At 44.2% G+C, this 22,133-nt stretch overlaps 1 protein-coding gene across 1 annotated transcript in view; it reads right to left on the bottom strand.

Annotated features, from left to right (window-relative positions):
* Nucleotides 1-22,133, bottom strand: part of LOC124788464 (facilitated trehalose transporter Tret1-like) — a 109,006-nt gene that overhangs the window by 15,916 nt on the left and 70,957 nt on the right. Inside the window, exons 3-4 of the mRNA XM_047255735.1 lie at nt 12,621-12,955; nt 9,924-10,132 (exon numbers count right to left, since the gene is read on the bottom strand). Coding sequence (XP_047111691.1) covers nt 9,924-10,132; nt 12,621-12,955 — 544 coding nt within the window. The remainder of the gene's footprint in view (nt 1-9,923; nt 10,133-12,620; nt 12,956-22,133) is intronic.

Here is a 22,133-nt window from a genome sequence, read left to right as displayed (position 1 = left end):
GTTCCTCATCAGTTTGAAGGATGAGGTCCCTGTGAAAAATCACACCTTGTACCATATTTAGAGACTGGTGGGGGGTAATGGACACAGGAATTGTGCCAAGATGGGTACAGGCACGAAGGGCAGCAACGAACCCGACCGCATCTTGCTCAGGGAGTCCACTTCGCCAAACTTGTCTTCAATGTGTTCCACAAAGAATAAAGGTTTGACACTGGTGAAAGTATCTCCATCAGTCCTAGTGCAAACTAGACGACGGGCCTGACCCTCTTCCCAGGGGGTAGCCATGGAAGGGAAGGCCGAAGGGGCAAGAGAAGCAGCACTTGAGGAATCAGTTCCACGCAGAGAGACGACCGCAGAAGAACGGCCAGAGTTCTGGACCCGTATGCGTTTCATTTGCATAGCATCTGCCTTGATACCACCCACTCCGATCAGGGGCTCTCCTCACGGGCGCCACCCAGCCACAGCAAGGGCTGTCTGGCACGGCGGCCATTTTCGGGAGTTCCGATGCTCCAGGATGACGAGCAACCATTCCCAGGCATGCATGAGGAGGTCACAGCTCAGGTATCAGAAGTGTGCTCCCTGTGTGTTCAGGGGGCTCAACCAAAAGGGTACATAGCGACCCCACCACACGGGCTGGCAACCGTACGGGCTATGCACCCTAGCATCAGACAACGACGTGAAAGAAAAGGTGGAATGTACTAGGAGGGCGCACGTCGGAGACACTAGGTAAGGTGCTCTTCCCCAAATGGCTCACACTACGGAGGAGAAATTTTGTAATGGAGGTCAAACCCCAGAGGGGGACCAAGGAATGCCAAAAGGAGGAGATGATTATGCAACAAAGCCGGAGTGTAAAACCAACAGAACCAGGAGGATAGCGGGGGCCGACATAAGCAAGGACACCAATAGAGGGAGAGGAGAGGGCGAGGGGAAAGGAGCATGGAGGGGAAGGGAAAGGAAACGCAGCCCGGGAGAGAAAGAAGGCTGCAATGGCTCGGGGCCCCGTGCTCGCCACGCACGTATGCACAAAAGAGCTGTGGACCCCTGGGGGGGACTACCTTATGACATGTTTGTAAATTGAACACGCACTCACTTCATAGGTGTATGGAAGAAGACTAAGGCTTAGTGACCGCCGAGTGTGTGGAAATCTACATCTACATATACAGGGTGTTACAAAAAGGTACAGCCAAACTTTCAGGAAACATTCCTCACACACAAATAAAGAAAAGATGTTATGTGGACATGTGTTCGGAAACGCTTAATTTCCATGTTAGAGCTCATTTTAGTTTCGTCAGTATGTACTGTACTTCCTCGATTCACCGCCCCATACGGGATACTCTACCTGTGCTGCTGGAACATGTGCCTTTACAACTACGACATAACATGTGGTTCATGCACGATGCAGCTCCTGTACATTTCAGTCGAAGTGTTCATACGCTTCTCAACAACAGATTCGGTGACCGATGGATTGGTAGAGGCGGACCAATTCCGTGGACTCCACGCTCTCCTGACCTCAGCCCTCTTGACTTTCATTTATGGAGGCGTTTGAAGGCTCTTGTCTACGCAACCCCGGTACCAAATGTAGAGACTCTTCGTGCTCGTATTCTGGACGGCTGTGATACAATACGCCATTCTCCAGGGCTGCATCAGCGCATTAGGGATTCCATGCGATGGAGGGTGGATGCATGTATCCTCGCTAACGGAGGACATTTTGAACATTTCCTGTAACAAAGTGTTTGAAGTCACGCTGGTACGTTCTGTAGCTGTGTGTTTCCATTCCATGAGAAGTAATAAAATGAGCTCTAACATAGAAAGTAAGCGTTTCCGGACACATGTCCACATAACATATTTTCTTTCTTTGTGTGTGAGGAATGTTTCCTGAATGTTTGGCCGTACCTTTTTGTAACACCCTGTATACTCCGCTAGTCACCAAGCTGTGTGTGGCGGAGGGCATAGTTCGCGCCAGCGGAGAGCACAGTTCGCCCAAAGTCATATTCCCCCTCCTCCCTCCTTCCCCCCCCCCCCTCCCCCCCCCCTCGCGCGCGAGGGAAAAACGACTGTCTGAACGCCTCAGTACGAGCTCTGATTTTCCATATCTTTGAATGGTGCTTACTGCGCGATGTGAAAGTTGGTGGTAATAATATATACCCTACATCCTAGGCGAAGATCGGATTTCGGAATTTCGTGAGCAGCCCCTTCCGCTTAGCGCGTCGTCTATCTGCAAGTGTATCAAAAAAATGGTTCAAATGGCTTTGAGCACTATGGGACTTGACATCTGAGGTCATTAGTCCCCTAGAACTTAGAACTACTTAAACCTAACTAACCTAAGGACATCACACACATCCATGCCCAAGGCAGGATTCGAACCTGCTACCGTAGCGGTCGCGCGGTTCTGGAATGAAGCGCCTAGAACCGCGCGACCGTAGCGGTCACGCGGTTCTAGACTGAAGCGTCTAGAACCGCTCGGCCACAGCGGCCGGCTGCAAGTGTGTCCCACATCAAACTTCCTATGAGATTTGTAACGCTCTCGACTAAATGTACCAGTCGCGAGTCTTGCCGCTCTTCTTTGGACCTTCTCAATCTCTTGAATCAGACCCAACAGCTAAGGGTCCCATACAGACGAACAGTACTCTAAGACTGGACGGACTAACGTATTGTAAGCAATTTACTTTGTTCAAGGGCTGCATCGCTGCACGATTCCAGCAATAAACCGCAATCTAGAGTTCGCCTTGCCCGTTACTTGTGCAATCTGATCATTCCATTTGAGATTATTTCGAATAGTCACACCCACCAACTTGACGGATGCTACCGCTTCCAAAGACTGGGCATTTATATTGTACTCTTACATTAATGGGGATTTTCGCCTTGTTATACGCAGTAGGTTACACTTACTAATATTGAGAGATATCTGACAGTCATTACACCACGCATTAATTTTCTGCAAATCCTCAGTAATCTGTTCACAATTCTCGTGTGATACTTTCGTGTAAACTACAGCATCATCGGCAAACGGTCTAATACCGCTGTCAATGCAAATGTGTACTAAGGACTTAAGACCATTTAGCAGTATATAGGCTTCCTAAATTTAGGGCAAAATTGATCGAAACAGGAAAAAAAATGGCTCAGTGGGTGTTAAAAACTACGTTCTGGTAGAATGCAACGTAGTGCGAAGAAAGCTTAGCATGAAAGAAAAGGTTCTTCTTTTAGCTATGTACTTCTTAGATTAACATAACATGAATAACGAATTTGTTTGCTAAAATGCATTTGGGAAATACAGAATGACTTATTTTGGCCACTTAGAATGGATTCAGTATACCCGCTATACACAACCTGGAGAGATTAATTAAAATTGGTACAACTGGGGTCATATTTGCCTCTAACACACTAAGATTACAGAAACTAGATTTACAACACCTTATTTTAGTTGGGGTTGTAGTATAAAAAATGTTCAGGGTCATAGATGCAAAGGATGGTTCTCTTTGACACAGCGAACATTACAGGTGACCTGATGATGTTTCGAATTGAGAATAGCTGGTACTATCTAAAGAGGGCCAAGTTGCATAGAAAACCTTTCATATCGAAATAAATAAATAATTATTTAAATAAGCTGGAAGTACGCCGAACAGGAAAAATTGAAAAAAATCCATTTTCTGCCCTATCATAACCCTAAATGAATGTATATTTCGTTTAGCCTCGTCTTGTGATACTCGGGCAAAAAACGACTTCTCGTCAACTCCCGAACCCTACTCATAAAACTACAATGAAAGCGTACAGAATAAACTGCTACGCCGGGTAGCGTCCAACAAGTAGGCAAGTAAGATTCCTTCGCCCTGCATTCGCCGGACATAGCTTGCCTTGGGTGGGAGTAAAACAGCCTGCCCGTTCTGCTGATTATATGCAGCTGCCTGCCTGCTAGGCTAACAGGCAAGCATGGACTGGTTAAACGCGGAACGTGGCCCTGCCATGGAACTGAAGAAACAAACACTATAACAGTGACAACCGTACTTCTACGGATCTCGCTTCGCGTGCCGCCACCAGCAGCCATAATGGCGGTGTAGGCCTGAAAATTGGCGGAGGAAAGGGCCGAAACCGTTACCAACACAAAAAAATGTGGAAATGTGATCGTAACTATTTCTATTGTTTTTCTAACATTTTATACTGAGCACTGTAATCCAGTCAAGAATGTTTTCTAAAAGTTTAGACACTGTACAGCAAACATACAACATAGCGACACTAATGGGCGTGGGAAACGTTAGAATGCAGTTAGAATTTGTTTTTACATGTCGATTTTCCATGTTTTATACGGAAAAGGTGTATGCTGTATACCCGAGGTTACGACAGCGACTCAGTATTATAACGTACAACGAAAATTGAACAGATGCTCAAATACTGAATGTTATTGTCATTGATTTATCTGTGGAAATGTAAATCTGCTTGAGTGAATAGCTGATGAGGTAATGCTCACGTTGAGTCTGCTGCTAAAATCGCTGTGACATTGAGAGCTATATTCCACAGAACAAATTATAACTGTCAACTTTCTTTGTAATTAACAAAATTTCAATCCAGCAATATCGTAAGCTCTCTTGAGTAAACCGAGCAAGTGAATTAGTAGGACTCGTTACAGTTGATAATATTGACTGTACTGACTGGAAAGATAAAGGAAGCAGAGATGGGAATTATTCAAAAAATTTCCATCTTCATAGTTACCCCAATAAGGACACCACTCAAACCAAACTTTATCTCTAATGAAATATTCACGCCTACAGCTATTAGTTCTCTCTGTGAACACAAATAATTATTTATTACGTGTAAATAAAAGAACGTGTATCGTAGCATTCCAGCGAATTTTCTTTACTTCTTATGCAGAATTATATAATTAGTGTTTGTTGCTTCAGCTCAATGTAGTTTCCCCGTTTGATGAATCTTGTTAATGGTCTGTACAAAAATATACCACTATGGATCAGTGTAAGTTATTGCTGTTCATAACGATAAAGAAGCTAGCCGACGGAGGTCCAGATCATGAGCGCAGACTACAAAGCTAAAGGTTTGGGGTATGATCCCGCGTTGGTCGTACCAGTTTTTTCAGTTTTTTAGAGCTTCTTTAACCTTCAACAATGAGAATAATACCATACCAAGTGGCACAGCGTTTCAGAATGCATCTTGAGCTGTCGGTCTCCTTCTGACTAGCTCTCTAAGTCGGTCCAGAGCAAGGACACACACGATGCGTAGTAAAGCACTGCAGTGTTCAAAGCAACCTTCAGGTTGACCGCAACTTCCTCTTAAAACGTTTGTGGAATTGTGCTGGACGTCCAAATTCATTTAAAAGTGTTGTGAGGCTAATGCCGCCACGGGAATGGTCCAATCCGACATGTAGAAACCTACCCTGAAACTTTTTACGCCGAGAGAATACATCAAAAGAAACACTGACAAAATTTTACCTGCCAGGGCGCACTGCATGTATTTTTAATAAATGTTGAAAATGTCCAAATTCGTAGCTCGCCCTGCAGCTGGAGAAATGTTCACCTTTACCGTATCTGTAGCGATAACGCATGCGCAACAGATCATGTACTTATCTCTCATTGACGGCACATAGGTAAACATAACACGGCACAACGCGATCATAATTTGTAAAGCGAATTTCAGTTTCCGCTTTTAGTTTCACTGACACAGTTGCTTACAATTACTCTTCACTCAAATCTGCAAATACCCACAATAATTAGCAGTTGCCTTTGCGGCATCGTTACATGTTAAAAACAGAGATAAAAAAATTTTCTTTATGATGTCTTCATACATGTTTACTAATAGCATCTCTATTTGTGCAGGATCTAGAGTTTCACACTGTTTTCAACCTTCCAAAGAGAAAATAAGAACAACGTGGTATGCAGTCGAAATCATCTACTCCTGAAGATTTTCATATGTGTTATTTATTAGTTAATTTCTTGGACATTCTTTCAAATGATGTCGACATTTCGTTAGAAATTACGGGAAGATTAGAAAAAAAGAGGAAGTAATTCTGACTAATCTGTGAAACGTAGTTCGAATGATTATTGTAAAGCTAATTGAATTCCAGAGGAAAAAAGCAGTACCCTCCTATCCCAAAGAAAACGTGTAGACCAATAGCAGTAAGTGACAAAGGAAAAACTATAAATTTTTTGGTTCAACAAAAAAGGGAGAATACGCCTAGAGATAAGCTTTCTTCAAAGCCAGTTTCATTCTGTAAAATCCGGACGTGTATTGTATAAATGGAAGGAAGATTTACACTCAATATGAAACTCGTAGAAGTGTGAATACAAAAAAACCTACTCGAAATTTAAATTCACTCGTGAAAGTTTATGCACCGTTTACGGAGGGAAATCTATGAGATTACACCCCTCTGTATTGTTGGTGAGAGGAACATTACTGGTTTCCAGACTTCTTCAACCTGGTTAAACAGATTCAGCAAATTGCATGGATAAAGTAGTCGCAAAATTACGAAGTCTAATTGAAGTAAACGTGTAGAGGAGATGTCATTAATAGTTAGTAGTATAGACAAATTCGTAGCTTCTTGTTGTACTCTAAAATGCTGCGGTATCAGCCAGGTTTCCTACAAGAAATGCGTGCAAACCGCAATTCAACTTTCCGAGAAAAATAAATAAAAAGGGATTAACTGAGCGTCCCCATCCACTGACAGGGAAAATGACGGTGCCGTGCAGTCAGCTGGTAAGACAAACGCTACTGGGAGCATCTTGATGGAGGGGGGCAACCACAGCAACTGTGGCTACGAAATACGCGTATTATAAATCAGTCAACATGGATAGGAGTGTGTTTCTGCTAGAAAGAGCAGATAAGCCGTTGTTAGCATCTCATTTAGACACTGAACTGGCATAACTTTGAGTATAATGGACGTAGATGAGGAATTATGGGTGAAGTTTAAACAAGTTGTAGATTGTGCTCTGAAGAAATATATGCGTAGTAAGGGGATTAAGGACGGAAAAGACCCACTGTGGTGTAACAATGACATTCGGAAAACGCTGAGGAAGCAAAGGCTGTTGCATACACTGTCTTAAATGTACCGCACGAATGACTACAGGCAAATGTTAGTAAAGGTTGGTGCGTCTGTGTAAAAATTATGTGCGAAGCATACAACGACTACCATCGTCATATCTCGCAAAAGATCTGGCCGAGAACGCGCGAAAATTCTGGTTATATGTAGAATGGCTAAGCGGATCTAAGGGTTCCATCCAGTCATTCGTTGACCAATCTAGTGTGGCAGTTGAAGATAGCAAAAAGAAAGCCTAAGTTTTAAATATCGCCTTTAAGAAATCTTACACGCAAGAGAATCGTATAAACATACCGTCGTTTACGACCGAACAGATTCCCGTATGGACGACATTTTAATAAGCATCACTGGTCTAGAGAAACAACGGAAAGAGTTCAAAACAAATACGCTGCCAGGTCCGGATGGAATCCCAGTTCCGTTTTACAAAGTGTGCACTATGGAATTGGCCTCTAACATTGCTCTCACTTATCGCGAATCTCTCAGCTAGCACAGGGCCCCAAACCATCTGGCAAAAAGCGCAAGTCAATCTTGTATATGAAAAGGGCAAAAGAGTATAATAAATTTCCTTGAGACAGCGCGGGTTTAGAAAGCACTCAGCGAAACTCAGCTTCCCCTTTCCTCGAAATGAAAACGTAGGCATTGGTTTCGGCGACTGTTGCAAGACGACTTCCTCGGGGTGTATTGCTAACTGCTGCGAACTACCGATGAAGGGGAAGGGGCGGATTCCACATTTCTATGTTTCTGGAATGCGTTTGACAAGGTACCCACTGAAGACTTAAAGATACGGGCGTGTGGAGCAGGTTCCCAGATATGTGAGTGGTTCGAAGAATTAAGTAATAGAATCCAGTATGTTCTCTTCGACGACTAGTGTTCTTCAGAGGCAATGGTTTCGTCAGCAGTGCCTCAGGGAAGTCTGATAGGATCGCTATTATTTCCTACATACATAAATGATCTGGCGGACGGCATGGGCAGCAGTCTGCAATTATTTGCTGATGATGCTCTGTGTATGATACGGTGTAAAAATGAGTGAGTGTAGGCCGATACGAAATGACTCTGACAATATTTCTAGTTACATTTAATGCATTCGCAGTTGCGGATATGGACAACCATCAGCTGTAGAATGGAATGTCAATGGAAACTTGTGCCGCACCGGGACTCGAACCCTGATTTCCCGCTTACTGCGAGCCGTTCGCCTCTCCATTTGGCTACCCGTGCACGACTCATGGCTAGATACAAATTTCACTATGTCGTTAGCCATGGGTCTACAACCTGTACTCTTACATCCATTATGTATATTCCCGAACATGTGAGACACTTTACTGAAATGAAGATGGTATCAGTACTTTCGGACATGTCCGAGAGAACAGATACCATCGGTGACAATGTAGCTCTCGTAGAATTAAATGATAATTAAGACCCTAAGCCGTCGACAGGCGTAGATATACGTCAACGGGGACAGTTGAAAATGTGTGTCCCGACCGGGACTCGAACCGGGGATCTCGTACTTACATGGCAGACGCTCTATCCATCTGAGCCACCGAGGGAACATGATAGTGCGAATGCAGGGATTTATCCCTTGCACGCTCCCCGTGAGACCCACATTACCAACTTAATGTCCACACACTGCGTTTATAGCACCCCTGCCCATTATTCGCGGCAGACAATCTTACCGGGTCCTATAAGAGTTCGGGCAATGCGTGTGCATCCAGCACAGAAGGAGGTCAATGGCCGGTTAGCCTTAACTATATAAAGATGGTATGTGTTCTTTCGGACATGTCCGCCGCGAGTAATGAGTGTAATGGGCAGGGCACTACGGATGTAATGTGTGGACATTAAGTTGGGTATGTGGGTCTCACGGGGAGCGTGCAAGGGATAAAACCCTGCAGTCGCACTACCATCTGTGCCCTCGGTGGCTCAGATGGATAAAGCGTCTGCCATGTAAGCAGGAGATCCCAGGTTCGAGTCCCGGTCGGGGACCACATTTTCAGTTGTCCCCGTTGATGTGTATCAACGCCTGTCGACAGCTTGGGGTCTTGAATTAATTATCATATCACTTTGCTTAAAAGTCGCTTGCCCGGTGTCGGCGGATAAATGCTATGCATGCAGGCATGTCCGAAGGAACTTTGCATCGTAATTCATAATAACACAGGCACTGTAATATCAAAAATTTGTAGTTGGCGTGATGAATGGCAATTGGGTCTAAAACTAGAAACATATGATGCGGATGAGTAGGGAAAACAAGCCAGTAACGTTCGAATACAGTTTTAGCAGTGTCCTGCTCGACACAGTCTCGTCGTTTAAGTATCTTGGTGTAATGTTGCAAAGCGGTATGAAATGGAACGCGCGTGTGAGGATTGCATTAGGGAAGGCGAGTGGTCGACTTCGTTTTGTTGGGAGAATTTTAAGAAAGTGTGCGACATCTGTAAAACAGACTGCATAAAGGACGTCAGTGCGACTTATTCTACAATACCGCTTCAGTGTTAAGGGAAGGCAACGGTCTTTTCGTGGAACACTGTCAAGGAAATTTGGAGAATCGACTTTTGAAGCGGACTCCCCTACTGTAGACGACATACATTTCACGTAAGGAGCACGAAGGTAAGATACTAGAAATTAGGGCTCGTACAGAAGAACACAGTCTTATCTCACTCTATTTATGAGTGGAACAGGAAAGAAAGGGCGGGAAGAAAGGGCGGGAAGAAAGGGCGGGAAGAAAGGGCGGGAAGAAAGGGCGGGAAGAAAGGAGGGAAGAAAGGAGGGAAGAAAGGGAAAAAAAGGAAGAAAGGGAAAAAGGAAAGGGAAATAACGCCGGGAAAAAGTAGTGGGAGATGCTAACATAAGAATAATTAAATGTGAGCAGTAGCGGGGAGTGAATTATGGGAAGTGGTGTTACCTGACAGGGTGAAGCGGTGACGCCGACGGCGAAGCCACAGACGATCCGCCCGACCATGACGACGGGGTAGCTCTGGGCGAAGGCGAGCAGCAGCCAGCCGACTAGGAAGGGCAGCGCGGTGAGCTGCAGTGCGGTGCGTCTGCCCACCTTCTCCGACAGGTACGAGCTGAACAGCGCCCCCAGCGGAGTCGCCGCCGAGTGCACGCTCGCTGCGGGAGGCACACACGCTCTAAGGAATGTCTTCGCAGTTAACCAAATAGTCTTAGAGGGAAATATAATAGATCAGACTACGGTTCATTTAAAAAGAATCATATCAACTGTTACTACTTTGTTAGACTAATGTTAGACACATACCCAGTTACCCTTTATAAAAGTAATTTTCAGTGCAGGCAGTGTATTTGAAAAACTATTTCATTGTTTTCGGTTAGCTAATTTCGTCCCCCTCAGGCCGCATCAGGCTACGTGATGGTAAGGACAATAGCAACAGTTAAGGATAGCATCAGGTTAAACAAGAAACGACGAATAAAAATGTGTACGTAGACCGGGATTCGAACCTGGATTTCCTGCTCACTTGGCAGTAGCGCTAACCACTGCGCCAGCCTGATACAGTGGCTGTGCCCAACTGCGCGGACTACCCTCGCACATCTCCCTCCTCAATCCAAATTCCCATTCAGGCCTCAGCCAGCTTGGTATTCCCCCTAAACTCAAACAGCATTGAGGCGTGAATGGGAATTTGGATTGAGGAGGGAGGTGTGCTAGGGTAGTCTGTGCAGTTGGGCACAGCCACTTTGTCAGTGTGGCGCACTGGTTAGCGCTACTGCCAAGAGAGCAGGAGAGACGGGTTCGAATCCCAGCCTTGGTGCAAATTTTTATTCGTCACTTCAGTCTGCATATATGCATCATAGATGGAACGGTGTCTGGGACCATATAGCTTGTTTTGAACAAGAAATTGCAAACACACACCTCACCTACTTACATGAACGCAAAATTTAAGTTGTTGTTACATCATTCTACGATCCATACAGCATTGTATTTTCTCCTTTTTTACGTTTCGATCTCTAGCCCAAAGTGTAGAGCAATTTGTTTAACGTAAGATCCAGGTAAGTAGATAATGGGTCAGACAGGATCCTATTTTAGGCTATTTAGGGCTGGCAGCGTCCAATTGCCGTTCTTTAGCCATTGCACTATGAAAACTTTATAACTCAGGTATTGAGAACGTAAGGGCCAAAGCACAGAAACAAAGTTTTGAGAGAATCAGGTGTTTGTGAATATCAAATTTATAGACTAACTACCAGTGCCATAGGTCTGATTTTTTAATTTTTAATTAATTAATTAATTAATTTTTTTACCCAAGTCCCAACATCCTGTACTTTCTGTGAAAAAATAATGCACTTACCTAACGTTCTGAAATATGGATTAATATTTGAGATTATACTTACTATTAGCCTTTAGTCACAAAATTTCCATGCACAGGCTAGTGACGAAAGTGTCTTTTTTAAAGTTCTAAACTTTGCAATTAATTTGAAACTGAATGAGAACATAAAGAATAGATACTCAGTGCAAAACACACACACACACACACACACACACACACACACAAGCGCGCGCGCGCGCGAAATTAAGACCTATTCGAACACGAAATGGTCCTCATTATAACAATTATGCAGTGCAGAGGAACAAAACTATACTTTGTGCCTTGGGTCTACATAGAGATGAATATCCGAGAAATCAGTGAGACAGCTTTTCTTGAATATATATATATATATATATATATATATGAGTGCGACTGCAGATACAGAGGGCGGTTGAGCAGTTTTTACTGACAGGTTTCATGCAACCCGCAGTGCCTTCTAAAACCACGCACGAGATACTCAGATTCTCTCGCTTGCTATACAAAAACTATTAGTCCTACAGGAAAAATGAATAATACCTCTTTGTAGGAAATTTTTTGTAGTTAATTTTTGTACTAAGGTACGTTTTCACGGGAGCCATGGTTTTCGAGTTATTTAAGACGACCGGCTTTGAAGATCACTTTTGTACTTTCTATTAAATAATTCTAAAACTGTGGCCTGGAGCGAAAACTTATCCCCCAGTACAAAACGTCACCACATTAAATTACCTAAGATATGTCCCGTTCACTTTTTCTGTAGGACTGATAGTTTGCAGGTAATGAGCAAGAGTATATGAAAATTTTGCACACGGTGTCCGAAGACGTTGTGGGTTGCATAAAACTCATGGATAGGGGCAACTGAATCACCCTCTAGAAGAAGCTGGTTTACCATAGGCTCAACAAATATCAAAAACGGTTCGAATGGCTCTGAGCACTACGGGACTTAACATCTGAGGTCATCAGTACCCTAGAACTTAGAACTACTTAAACCTAACTAACCTAAGGACATGACACACATCCATGCCCGAGGCAGGATTCGAACCTGCGACCGTAGCGGTCGCATCGTTCCAGACTGAAGCGCCTAGAACCGCTCGGCCACCGCGGCCGGCCAACAAATATCAGTAGCATCCATAAATACTAGAATCTCAAAATCGGTAACACTGTGCTTTAGGTCCTTACTGTTCTCAGCGCTTCAGTGTTTGCACCAGAGTACATTTTGGATAAGGCACCTTCGTCGGTAACAGGAAGCGTCGCCGACTTGCCGGATATTATCGCAGAGCAACGAGGGGAGAGCGGCCGGCACTGACCTATCCAGGATTCCATATCCTCGTCGGTGTGGATGACGGAGTCGTTGTGTCGCAGCTGGGGCAGCATGACTGCCGAGAAGCCGATGGGGAATCCGCAGCCGGCGGTGAGCAGGAGGCAGGCGGAGGCGGCCAGCAGCTGGTTGCGCGTCCCCGCGCTGCTCCACCTGGGGCGGTGCCGCCCCCCAGCGTCGTCGTCTCCGTCGTCGTCCGCGTGCGGCGCCGCCGGTGGCAGCCGCAGGGCGAGGGCGGCGGCGGCGTCGACGGGGCCCAGCTTCTCCGACGCCAGCAGCTGAGCCTGCGCGCCGGCGCCGTTCTGCAGCATTGGCGCGTCCGGTCTGGCGGGGAAACAGAGCAGGCCACACGTTATTAGGCGGTACCGTGACGTAAGGTAACGAGTCTACTTTCGCGTCAGTATCGTCTCTTCAGGGTGATTCAGCTGCCCCTACCGCTGTCGTTTTATGCAGCCAGCAATGTTACTAGGTTGGTGCGTAACTTACAAGGGAAACTTCCCATCGGACCCCCCTTGTTGTAACGTTACTATAAACCTGTACGATTATGAGCAAGTGAAGAACTGTTCGAAACAAAAAAACTGATGGACTTTCATTTTACGCACCAACCACGGGGGATTTCGAAAAAAATTAACTTTCCGATAAATCCCGGTGCACCGTTGTAATGTACATTAAAAACGAGAATATTTTTATTTGAGATGTTTTTTCATACCTGCTACCCTTTCAACGTTAATCATTCGGAAATACTGAACTCATTTTTTTCCGAGGTGGTGCCTCACCCCCTTAATCGTTGCATGGGCACAATACAAAAAGTCTCTTATTTTGCTCTACTTTATATTCAAAGCCTATCGACCTCTGAGTGTATCCCTCGGTTTGCTTGTAAGCACTGTGACCTTTCTTGCAGAACAACACTAATATAGACAAGCAATAGACAATTGGATTAGAAGCCACTTGCGACGAATGTTGTCAAATTTTGTAGTACAATACGCATTCTAACTCTACGAGCTAATTCATAGTAATTGTCACTGCAGACGCAGATTTGTAAATTAGGCACAGTGGGCCAGCTCGCTTCAAAACCTGGAGAGATGTTTTTTTCAAGTGCGCGTTCCGACTTAAGTTCCGCGAATTTTTTTATTTATTTTTCTTTTTTTTTTAAATTACACCGATGCATACTTGCCCAGTGCTGCAGTGTCATTCCATACAGTGAATCAGACGACGACAGATGTTTTCAGATACTGTTTGTGTAGCCTGTTTAATATATTACAGCTGCCTAGTTGTCAGGATAAAGTAAGGTGGATAGCCTCCAAAGGCTGTTTAGGACATTTTTAACCGGTGCAGTGACATATATGGAATTAAAACTAAACTGCTACTAATATTTTCCGAAATCATTGGCTACAAAATTTACTCTGTATGGGTCTACCCTCCTAAATGGCTCTTCTACTACTTTAATGCACGTGTTATACGGAAAGCAAGATCTGATCGGTCACGAAACGAGAACGACATTGAAAAATTTGCACAGATGTGTTAGGCTGTGTCTTTAATGTGCCTGTCGATCGCGTCACGTGACTATTTTCAGTTCTTAGCACACAGTTAGCACGTATAGATGCTTAGAATAGCAGTGTCTCCCTCCAAGTATCGGTGCCCGTAGAGAGGTTTCGTACGATTTCATGCAACCCTACACAACGTAAATGTGATCCATTTCCTTCTTCGGCCCGGACTTGGCTCTCTCTGATGCTCATCTCTCTGCTCACATGAACCGCTGGCTAAGAAGACAACATATTGGCACAGAAAATGAACAGCAGAACAGCGTAGAGAATTGGCGGCTGCCTTCTATGACGGCGCTATTGGAAAGCTGGTAAACGCTACGAAAAATGTCTAACTCGAAGCGGCGACTGTGTAGAGAACTAGCTGGAATGTGCAGCAAACTCCTGCAAATAAAACATTTTTAATTTTCACTGTGGTTTCTATTTCACGACCGATCAGACCTTACTTTCCGAACAGTCATCTTAGTACACTAAACAATTTCAAATGCGTCTGTGTGCGTATATTTGAACGTTTTAGTGGTTCAAATGGCTCTGAGCACTATGGGACTTAACTGCTGAGGTCATCAGTCCCCTAGAACTTAGAACTACTTGAACCTAACTAACTTAAGGACATCACACGCATCCATGCTCGAGGCAGGATTCGAACCTGTGACCGCAGCGGTCGCGCGGTTCGAAACTGAAGTGCCTAGACCCGCTCGGCCACACCGGCCGGCTCGTTTCAGTGGACGGTAATTTCTCTACCGAGCGGCAGTGCCGCATGGTAAAAATGCGTCCTTCATTGTTGCAATTATCTCAAACTAAAATGGAAGTAATTAGTATTTTCGGTAGTATTCTTTGGGGGCTATTCCGAATTGCGATCAATTTTTTTCGCAAATAATTTTTTTTACAAGATTAAAATTTCCCCGAGTAATATTTCTTTCTTCGCGAAATGCTGCAGAAGTATTCAAATTTTGTACAGAGAACTCTAGAACTGAAAGGCACATTTCTTCTCGACCAGATTCACGGGACCCACAATATTCGGCTATATAATACACGATGCCGACATAAGCCCACTTAGTTTTGATGTACTGATGTGCCATAACCGAAGCAGCCCTGTTGCCAATTGGTCGACTATTTGAAGATGCGCAGGAAGCTCGGGATAAGGACACCTGGTATTACTGGGACTTTACACACAAACATTCCAGTGAGATAACCATGCATCTCGTATTCCATCAGCTTCTGGCCTCTATGGATCCTTTCATCTCGAGTCTCCAGAAAATGGCAATTGAAGAAGAGAAACAGCTGCCACCTGAGATAAAAGATGTGCTTTTCGAACCATTTCCCGGTTGACAACCCAGCAGCGACTTTTCTGAAAGCAATAATGACATAAGCGACGAATGTGGTTACGTTTTAGATAAAAAAATATACAATAACGACTAAAACATTTCAACACGACAGTTTCGGCTTCTAATTTGTTATCAGCGAAATTTTGCTTGAATCCGCTAAATTTATAATTTTTGATCCGCCAAATGGATCCGACATTTTGAAATTTGTAATTTCGACATCCGATTCCTAATGAGCGATCCAAAGAATCTAAAAAGAGCACAGTTTTATAGGATTTTATATCCATTTTTCTGTTATATCCAGGTTGCGAAGCGATCTAGCCCACTGTGCGGCGCCAATATGAGTAACTTGCCCCATACCGGGGGCGCACACGGACGTAGCTGTACAGTAAAGCCAGTGTTCTGTTCTAAGTCTCATGCATCTGAACACGAGACTTTTTCCCAACGTGCAACCTGTGCTTTCGGTGAAGCTCTAGTGTACGAGTTTACGCGAAGTTTACGCACAGTCATGGACTTCCTGAACATACACTATCAGTAATGAAGGAGCTAAAATGGAAATTGTCCGCATGTTAAAGATAGAAAACTGTAGAATCGTGGTCGCTCTAATCGCATTTTAATTTGCGTTCGACTTCCAAAGCCATTCCTGCTTGACGACAACCTTCTAAACGAAAAACCGGTTAGCAATGGCAGCAGATCAAACACAGCGAGTTTTTCATTTTTTAGTATGGAAGTATTCTCTCAATGTGTGACGGAAGAGTTACTTAATGTGGCTGTATTTTTATCTGCAAGGACCAACAGTAAAAATAATTTACTACTTCCACTTACTAATTTTTATAACGCTGCTGAAGGTTGCCTTATTTGTAATAAATATCATTTCGTACAGCTTTTATCGATTTCTGAATCTCAATGACGATCGCATAATTTGCACAGGCTGCAAAGCACCAGAAGTATCAATAAAAAATGTTCTCTCTCTCTCTCTCTCTCTCTCTCTCTCTCTCTCTCTCTCTCCCTCTCTCTCTCTCTCTCTCTCTCTCTCTCTCTCTCTCTGTCTGTGTGTGTGTGTGTGTGTGTGTGTGTGTGTGTGTGTGTGTGTGTGTGTGTGCCGCGTGTGCGTGTATACGTAAACTAACTCCGGCAGCAGCAACTTAATGAATTTAGTTAAGTCACAAGAAAACATGTTTTATGTCATCAATAAAGGAAACATTTATTCGCCGACAAGATTGGAACTGAACTACCTACACTATCGGAAAGATGTTTATCGTAGGTTTTGTGACCTCGGCGACCTTGGCAACGTTTGCCAGCAACGCGGACAGGCGGGAGTCTGTGAGAACCAACTTGCTTCGCGTCTAGCAGTTTCTCGTTCGAACTACAAAGCGCCTCGAGCGACTGGGAAAATATGTGTGACATTTCAATTTGAAGTAAAAATTACGGCACAGACGATCGTAGTCATGTAGTAATGCTGCTGAAGTAAAACTGGTAGAATTACGACCCATATACCTCAAGCAGCATTCCACCGAAACTCAGCACATGCCATGTTTCTTGACTTTCGGAAGTCATATGACACATTTCTCTACAGTCATCACGTGAACAAAACACGAGCTTGTAGAATACAGAATCAGATTTGTGACTGGCTGGAACCCTTCTTAGAAGTTAGTCTTGAACGTAAAATGTGGAAACTGCTTCGGGTCTATCCCAAGGCAGTCTTGAAAGACCGTTACCTGTAAACGACCTGATCGCTACAAGCTCAAAGAGCCTTAGGATGGTGTTTTTACTTCCCACATGAAAGAAGCTGAAAGAAGGACAAATGTCAGTCTGATTCATTGAATAGTCTTCCAAATAAATTACTTCAGTAACGAAGGTGTCAGCCTACGAAAAACCTTCGTAGATCAATCCTTGACTGTTCTTCGCCGAATGATTTGGAGTCATCCTGGAGTCATAAATAGGTACTGCGAGAAGAGCGTGTTCCATTACACAGGGGATTAACAGAAAATGTCCGAGAGGTAACGTTTCAGTAGTCTACTAACAACGTATTACTTCTTCCGGTATATGCCTCAATCAGTTACCGATTAAAGAATTACGAGCTACAAGAGAATGTCCTTCTTGGAAGATAATTAAGAAACGGAAAAACACTAGGGTGAAATGATGTAATGAATAGAGCGTTCTCTAAATGTGGACAGATACGTGATAATGTCTATGACGGAGAGAAAGAAATCGGTAATATTACAAGATTACTGACTAAGGTCTAGAGCACATCAGAGTATTTAAATACTTACAGCCAATATACTAACTAGCGCGATGAAATAGAACGAACACCTGAAGGCGAATAGAACAGATCGAGGAAAGACAATTACATCATTAAAGGGGATCGCTTAGAGGACAATAGTGCGACTAATTAAAGGGTGTTGCTGTAGTGTTTGGAGTTCTTATGAAGCGGTGATGATCACTACAATTGCTCTAACCCAGGACCGTGATTTTACTAGAGTAATTGCCAATTTACTGGACAATCGAAGATTCAGTGTTGAATTTCAAGCAAGTGACAGCCCTTGGAGGGACAAAAGAAATGATATAAACCAAGGGAGTGTATTGTTACCGGTGCTCTTTGAAGTTTACACAAATGATCAGCCAAGACGTAATACACGCGAAAGTTTCAGATATGCTGATGACCTTGCTTTGACGATACAGACAGATGACCTTGAACAAGGCATTGACAAGAGCTCAAGCAATATTTTCTGATTACTACACTGAGGTGATAAATGTCATGGGTTACCATGTGGGACCTCCTTTTGTCGGCGTAGTGCAACGACTTGACCTGGCATGGACTTAACAAGTCGTTGGAACTCCCCTGCAAAAATACAGAACCATGCTGCTTCTAAAGCCATTTATATTTGCGAAAATGTAGCCAGCGCAGGATTTTGTGCACGATATGACCTCTAGCTTATATACCATAAATATTCGGTGGGATCTGGATGGCGAAATCATTCGCTCGAACTGTCCAGAATGTTTTTCAGACCAATCGTGAACAAGTGCAGCGCACTGTCGTCCGTAAAAATTCCATCATTGGCTGCAGAAGGTCTCCAAGTAGCCGAACGTAAACCATTTCCAGGCAATGATCGATTCAGTTGGATCAGACGACGTAGTCCACTCCATGTAACCACACCTCACATTCCATTAGCATTACGGATCCACTATCAACTTGAGCAGTGCCTTGTTGACAACTAGGGTCCATGGCTTTGTGGCGTCTGTGTCACACGCGAACCCTGCAATCAGCTCTTACCAACTAAAATCGGGACTCATCTGACCAGACCACGGTTTTACAGTCGTGTAGAGTCAAAGCGATACAGTCACGAGCCCGGGAGAGGAACTGCAGGCGATGTCGTGCTGTTAGCAAAGGCACTCGCATCGGTTGTCTGCTGCCATAACCCTTTAACGACAAATTCGGCCGCACTGTCCTAGCTGGACAGGAACAGGGAATCAGCGATCACAAAGCGGTTACTGCATCGATGATTTCAGCCGTAAATAGAAATATTAGAAAAGGTTGGAAGATTTTTCTGTTTAGAAAAAGTGACAAAAAGCAGATTTCAGAGTACCTGACGGCTCAACACAAGTTTTGTCTCAAGTACAGATAGTGTTGAGGATCAGTGGACAAAATTCAAAACCATCATACAATATGCGTTTGATGAGTATGTGCCAAGCAAGATCGTAAGAGATGCAAAAGAGCCACCGTGGTACAACAACCGAGTTAGAAAACTGCTGCGGAAGCAAAGGGAACTTCACAGCAAACATAAACATAGCCAAAGCGTTGCAGACAAACAAAAATTACGCGAAGCGAAATGTAGTGTGATGAGGGCTATGCGAGAGGCGCTCAATGAATTCGAAAGTAAAGTTCTATGTACTGACTTGGCAGAAAATCCTAAGAAATTTTGGTCTTATGTCAAAGCGGTAGGCGGATAAAAACAAAATGTCCAGACGCTCTATGGCCAAAATGTTACTGAAACAGAGGATCACAGACTAAGGGCCGAAATACTAAATGTCTTTTTCCAAAGCTGTTTCACAGAGGAAGACTGCACTGTAGTTCTTTTCTAGATTGTCGCACAGATGACAAAATGGTAGATATCGAAATAGACGATAGAGGGATAGAGAAACAATTAAAATCGCTCAATAGAGGAAAGGCCGCTGGACCTGATGGGATACCAGTTCGATTTTACACAGAGTACGCGAAGGAACTTGCCCCCCTTCTTGCAGCGGTGTACCGTAGGTCTCTAGAAGAACGTAGCGTTCCGAAGGATTGGAAAAGGGCACAGGTCATCCCCGTTTTCAAGAAGGGACGTCGAACAGATGTGCAGAACTATAGACCTACATCTCTAACGTCGATCAGTTGTAGAATTTTGGAACACACACTATGTTTGAGTACAATGACTTTTCTAGAGACTAGAAATCTACTCTGTAGGAAGCAGCATGGGTTTCGAAAAAGACGGTCGTGTGAAACCCAGCTCGCGCTATTCGTCCACGAGACTCAGAGGGCCATAGACACGGGTTCCCAGGTAGATGCCGTGTTTCTTGACTTCCGCAAGGCGTTCGATACAGTTCCCCACAGTCGTTTAATGAACACAGTAAGAGCATATGGACTATCAGACCAATTGTGTGATTGGATTGAAGAGTTCCTAGGTGGCAGAACGCAGCATGTCGTTCTCAATGGAGAGAAATCTTCCAAAGTAAGAGTGATTTCAGGTGTGCCGCAGGAGTGTCGTAGGACCGTTGCTATTCACAATATACATAAATGACCTTGTGGATTACATCGGAAGTTCACTGAGGCTTTTTGCGGATGATGCTGTGGCATATCGAGAGGTTGTAACAATGGAAAATTGTACTGAAATGCAGGAGGATATGTAGCGAATTGACGCATGGTGCAAGGAATGGCAATTGAATCTCAATGTAGACAAGTGTAATGTGCTGCGAATACATAGAAAGAGAGATCCCTTATCATTTATATACAATATATCAGATCAGCAACTGAAAGCAGTTAATGCCATAAATTATCTGGGAGTACGCATTAAGAGTGATTTAAAATGGAATGATCATATGAAGTTGATCGTCGGTAAAGCAGATGCCAGACAAATTCATTGGAAGAATCCTAAGGAAATGCAATCCGAAAACAAAGGAAGTAGGTTACAGTACGCTTGTTCGCCCGCTGCTTGAATACTGCTCAGCAGTGTGGGGATCCGTACCAGGTGGGGTTGATAGAAGAGATAGAGAAGATCCAACGGAGAGCAGCGCGCTTCGTTACAGGATCATTTAGTAATCGCGAAAGCGTTACGGAGTTGATAGATAAACTCCAGTGGAAGACTCTGCGGGAGAGACGCTCAGTAGCTCGGTACGGGCTTTTGTTGAAGTTTCGAGAACATACCTTCACCGAAGAGTCAAGCAGTATATTGCTCCCTCCTACGTATATCTCGCGAAGAGACCATGAGGATAAAATCAGAGAGATTAGAGCCCACACAGAGGCATACCACAATCCTTCTTTCCATGAATAATACGAGACTGGAATAGAAGGGAGAACCGATAGAGGTACTCGAAGTACCCTCCGCCCCACTCCGTCAGGTGGCTTGCGGAGTATGGATGTAGATGTAGATACGTTCGTCGTACGTCTCACATTGATTTCTGCGGCTATTTCACGCAGTGGTTGTTGTCTGTTAGCACTGACAACTCAACGCAAACGTCGCTGTCTTGGACGTTAAGTGAAGGCCGTGTGCCACTGCGCTGTCCGTAATGCGAGGTATTGTCTGAAATTTGGTGTTCTCGGCACACTGTTGACACTGTGGATCTCAGAATATACAGGGTGGTCCATTGATCGTGACGGGGCCAAATATCTCACGAAATAAGCGCCATCTAGCGGGCCAACCATAGCGCCATCTGGTTTCCGCTTCAAGCTAGACAAATTTCGTTCTTTGTAGTTTTTTCGTTTGACGCTTATTTCGTGAGATACTTGGCCCGGTCACGATCAATGGACCGCCCTGGGTAATTCCCTAACGATTTCCGAAATGTCCATGCGTCTAGCTCCAATTACCATACCGCGTTCAAAGCCGTAAGTCCCGAAGTGCGGCTTTAATCCCGTAGGAAATCTTTTCACGAGAATCACCTGAATACCATTGATAACTCCGCCTATGCAATGCTCTTTTATACTCACGACATTTGTCACCTCAGTACATAGATCCCCAGGTGAATGCTGCTAACTCGAATAAATAAATAAATAAATAAATAAATCAAGCAGGGGTTGGAGCAACCCTTCAACGAATTCAGGGACAAGCTTGGGGGTAGCATTCGCAACAGAGTGAGATAGCCAGCCCATACGGAATCTAAGAGGAGTGCCCCAAGAACTTAAATGAGCATCTTCGGAAGAAGGGTGACACGTTTCTCGCAACACCCTGTTGGTTGAATTAACATGACTAGTGCTGCACGAATGTGCGACGTTTATGCTGCCACCGTCGTTTATCTCGCCCTGAGAACAACAGAGAATAGGTTGCGTACAGAGGCATATAGGCACGCATTCTTTCCTCACTCACTACACGAATGGAAAATTAGAAAATCACAAACATCGATACTAACAAGGGAACCTCCCCATCGCACCCCCCTCAGATTTAG

The sequence above is a fragment of the Schistocerca piceifrons genome, chromosome 3 (genome assembly GCF_021461385.2).
Source record: "Schistocerca piceifrons isolate TAMUIC-IGC-003096 chromosome 3, iqSchPice1.1, whole genome shotgun sequence".
Taxonomy (NCBI): Eukaryota; Metazoa; Arthropoda; class Insecta; order Orthoptera; family Acrididae; genus Schistocerca; species Schistocerca piceifrons.
This window is presented reverse-complemented; position numbering and strand designations above follow the sequence as displayed.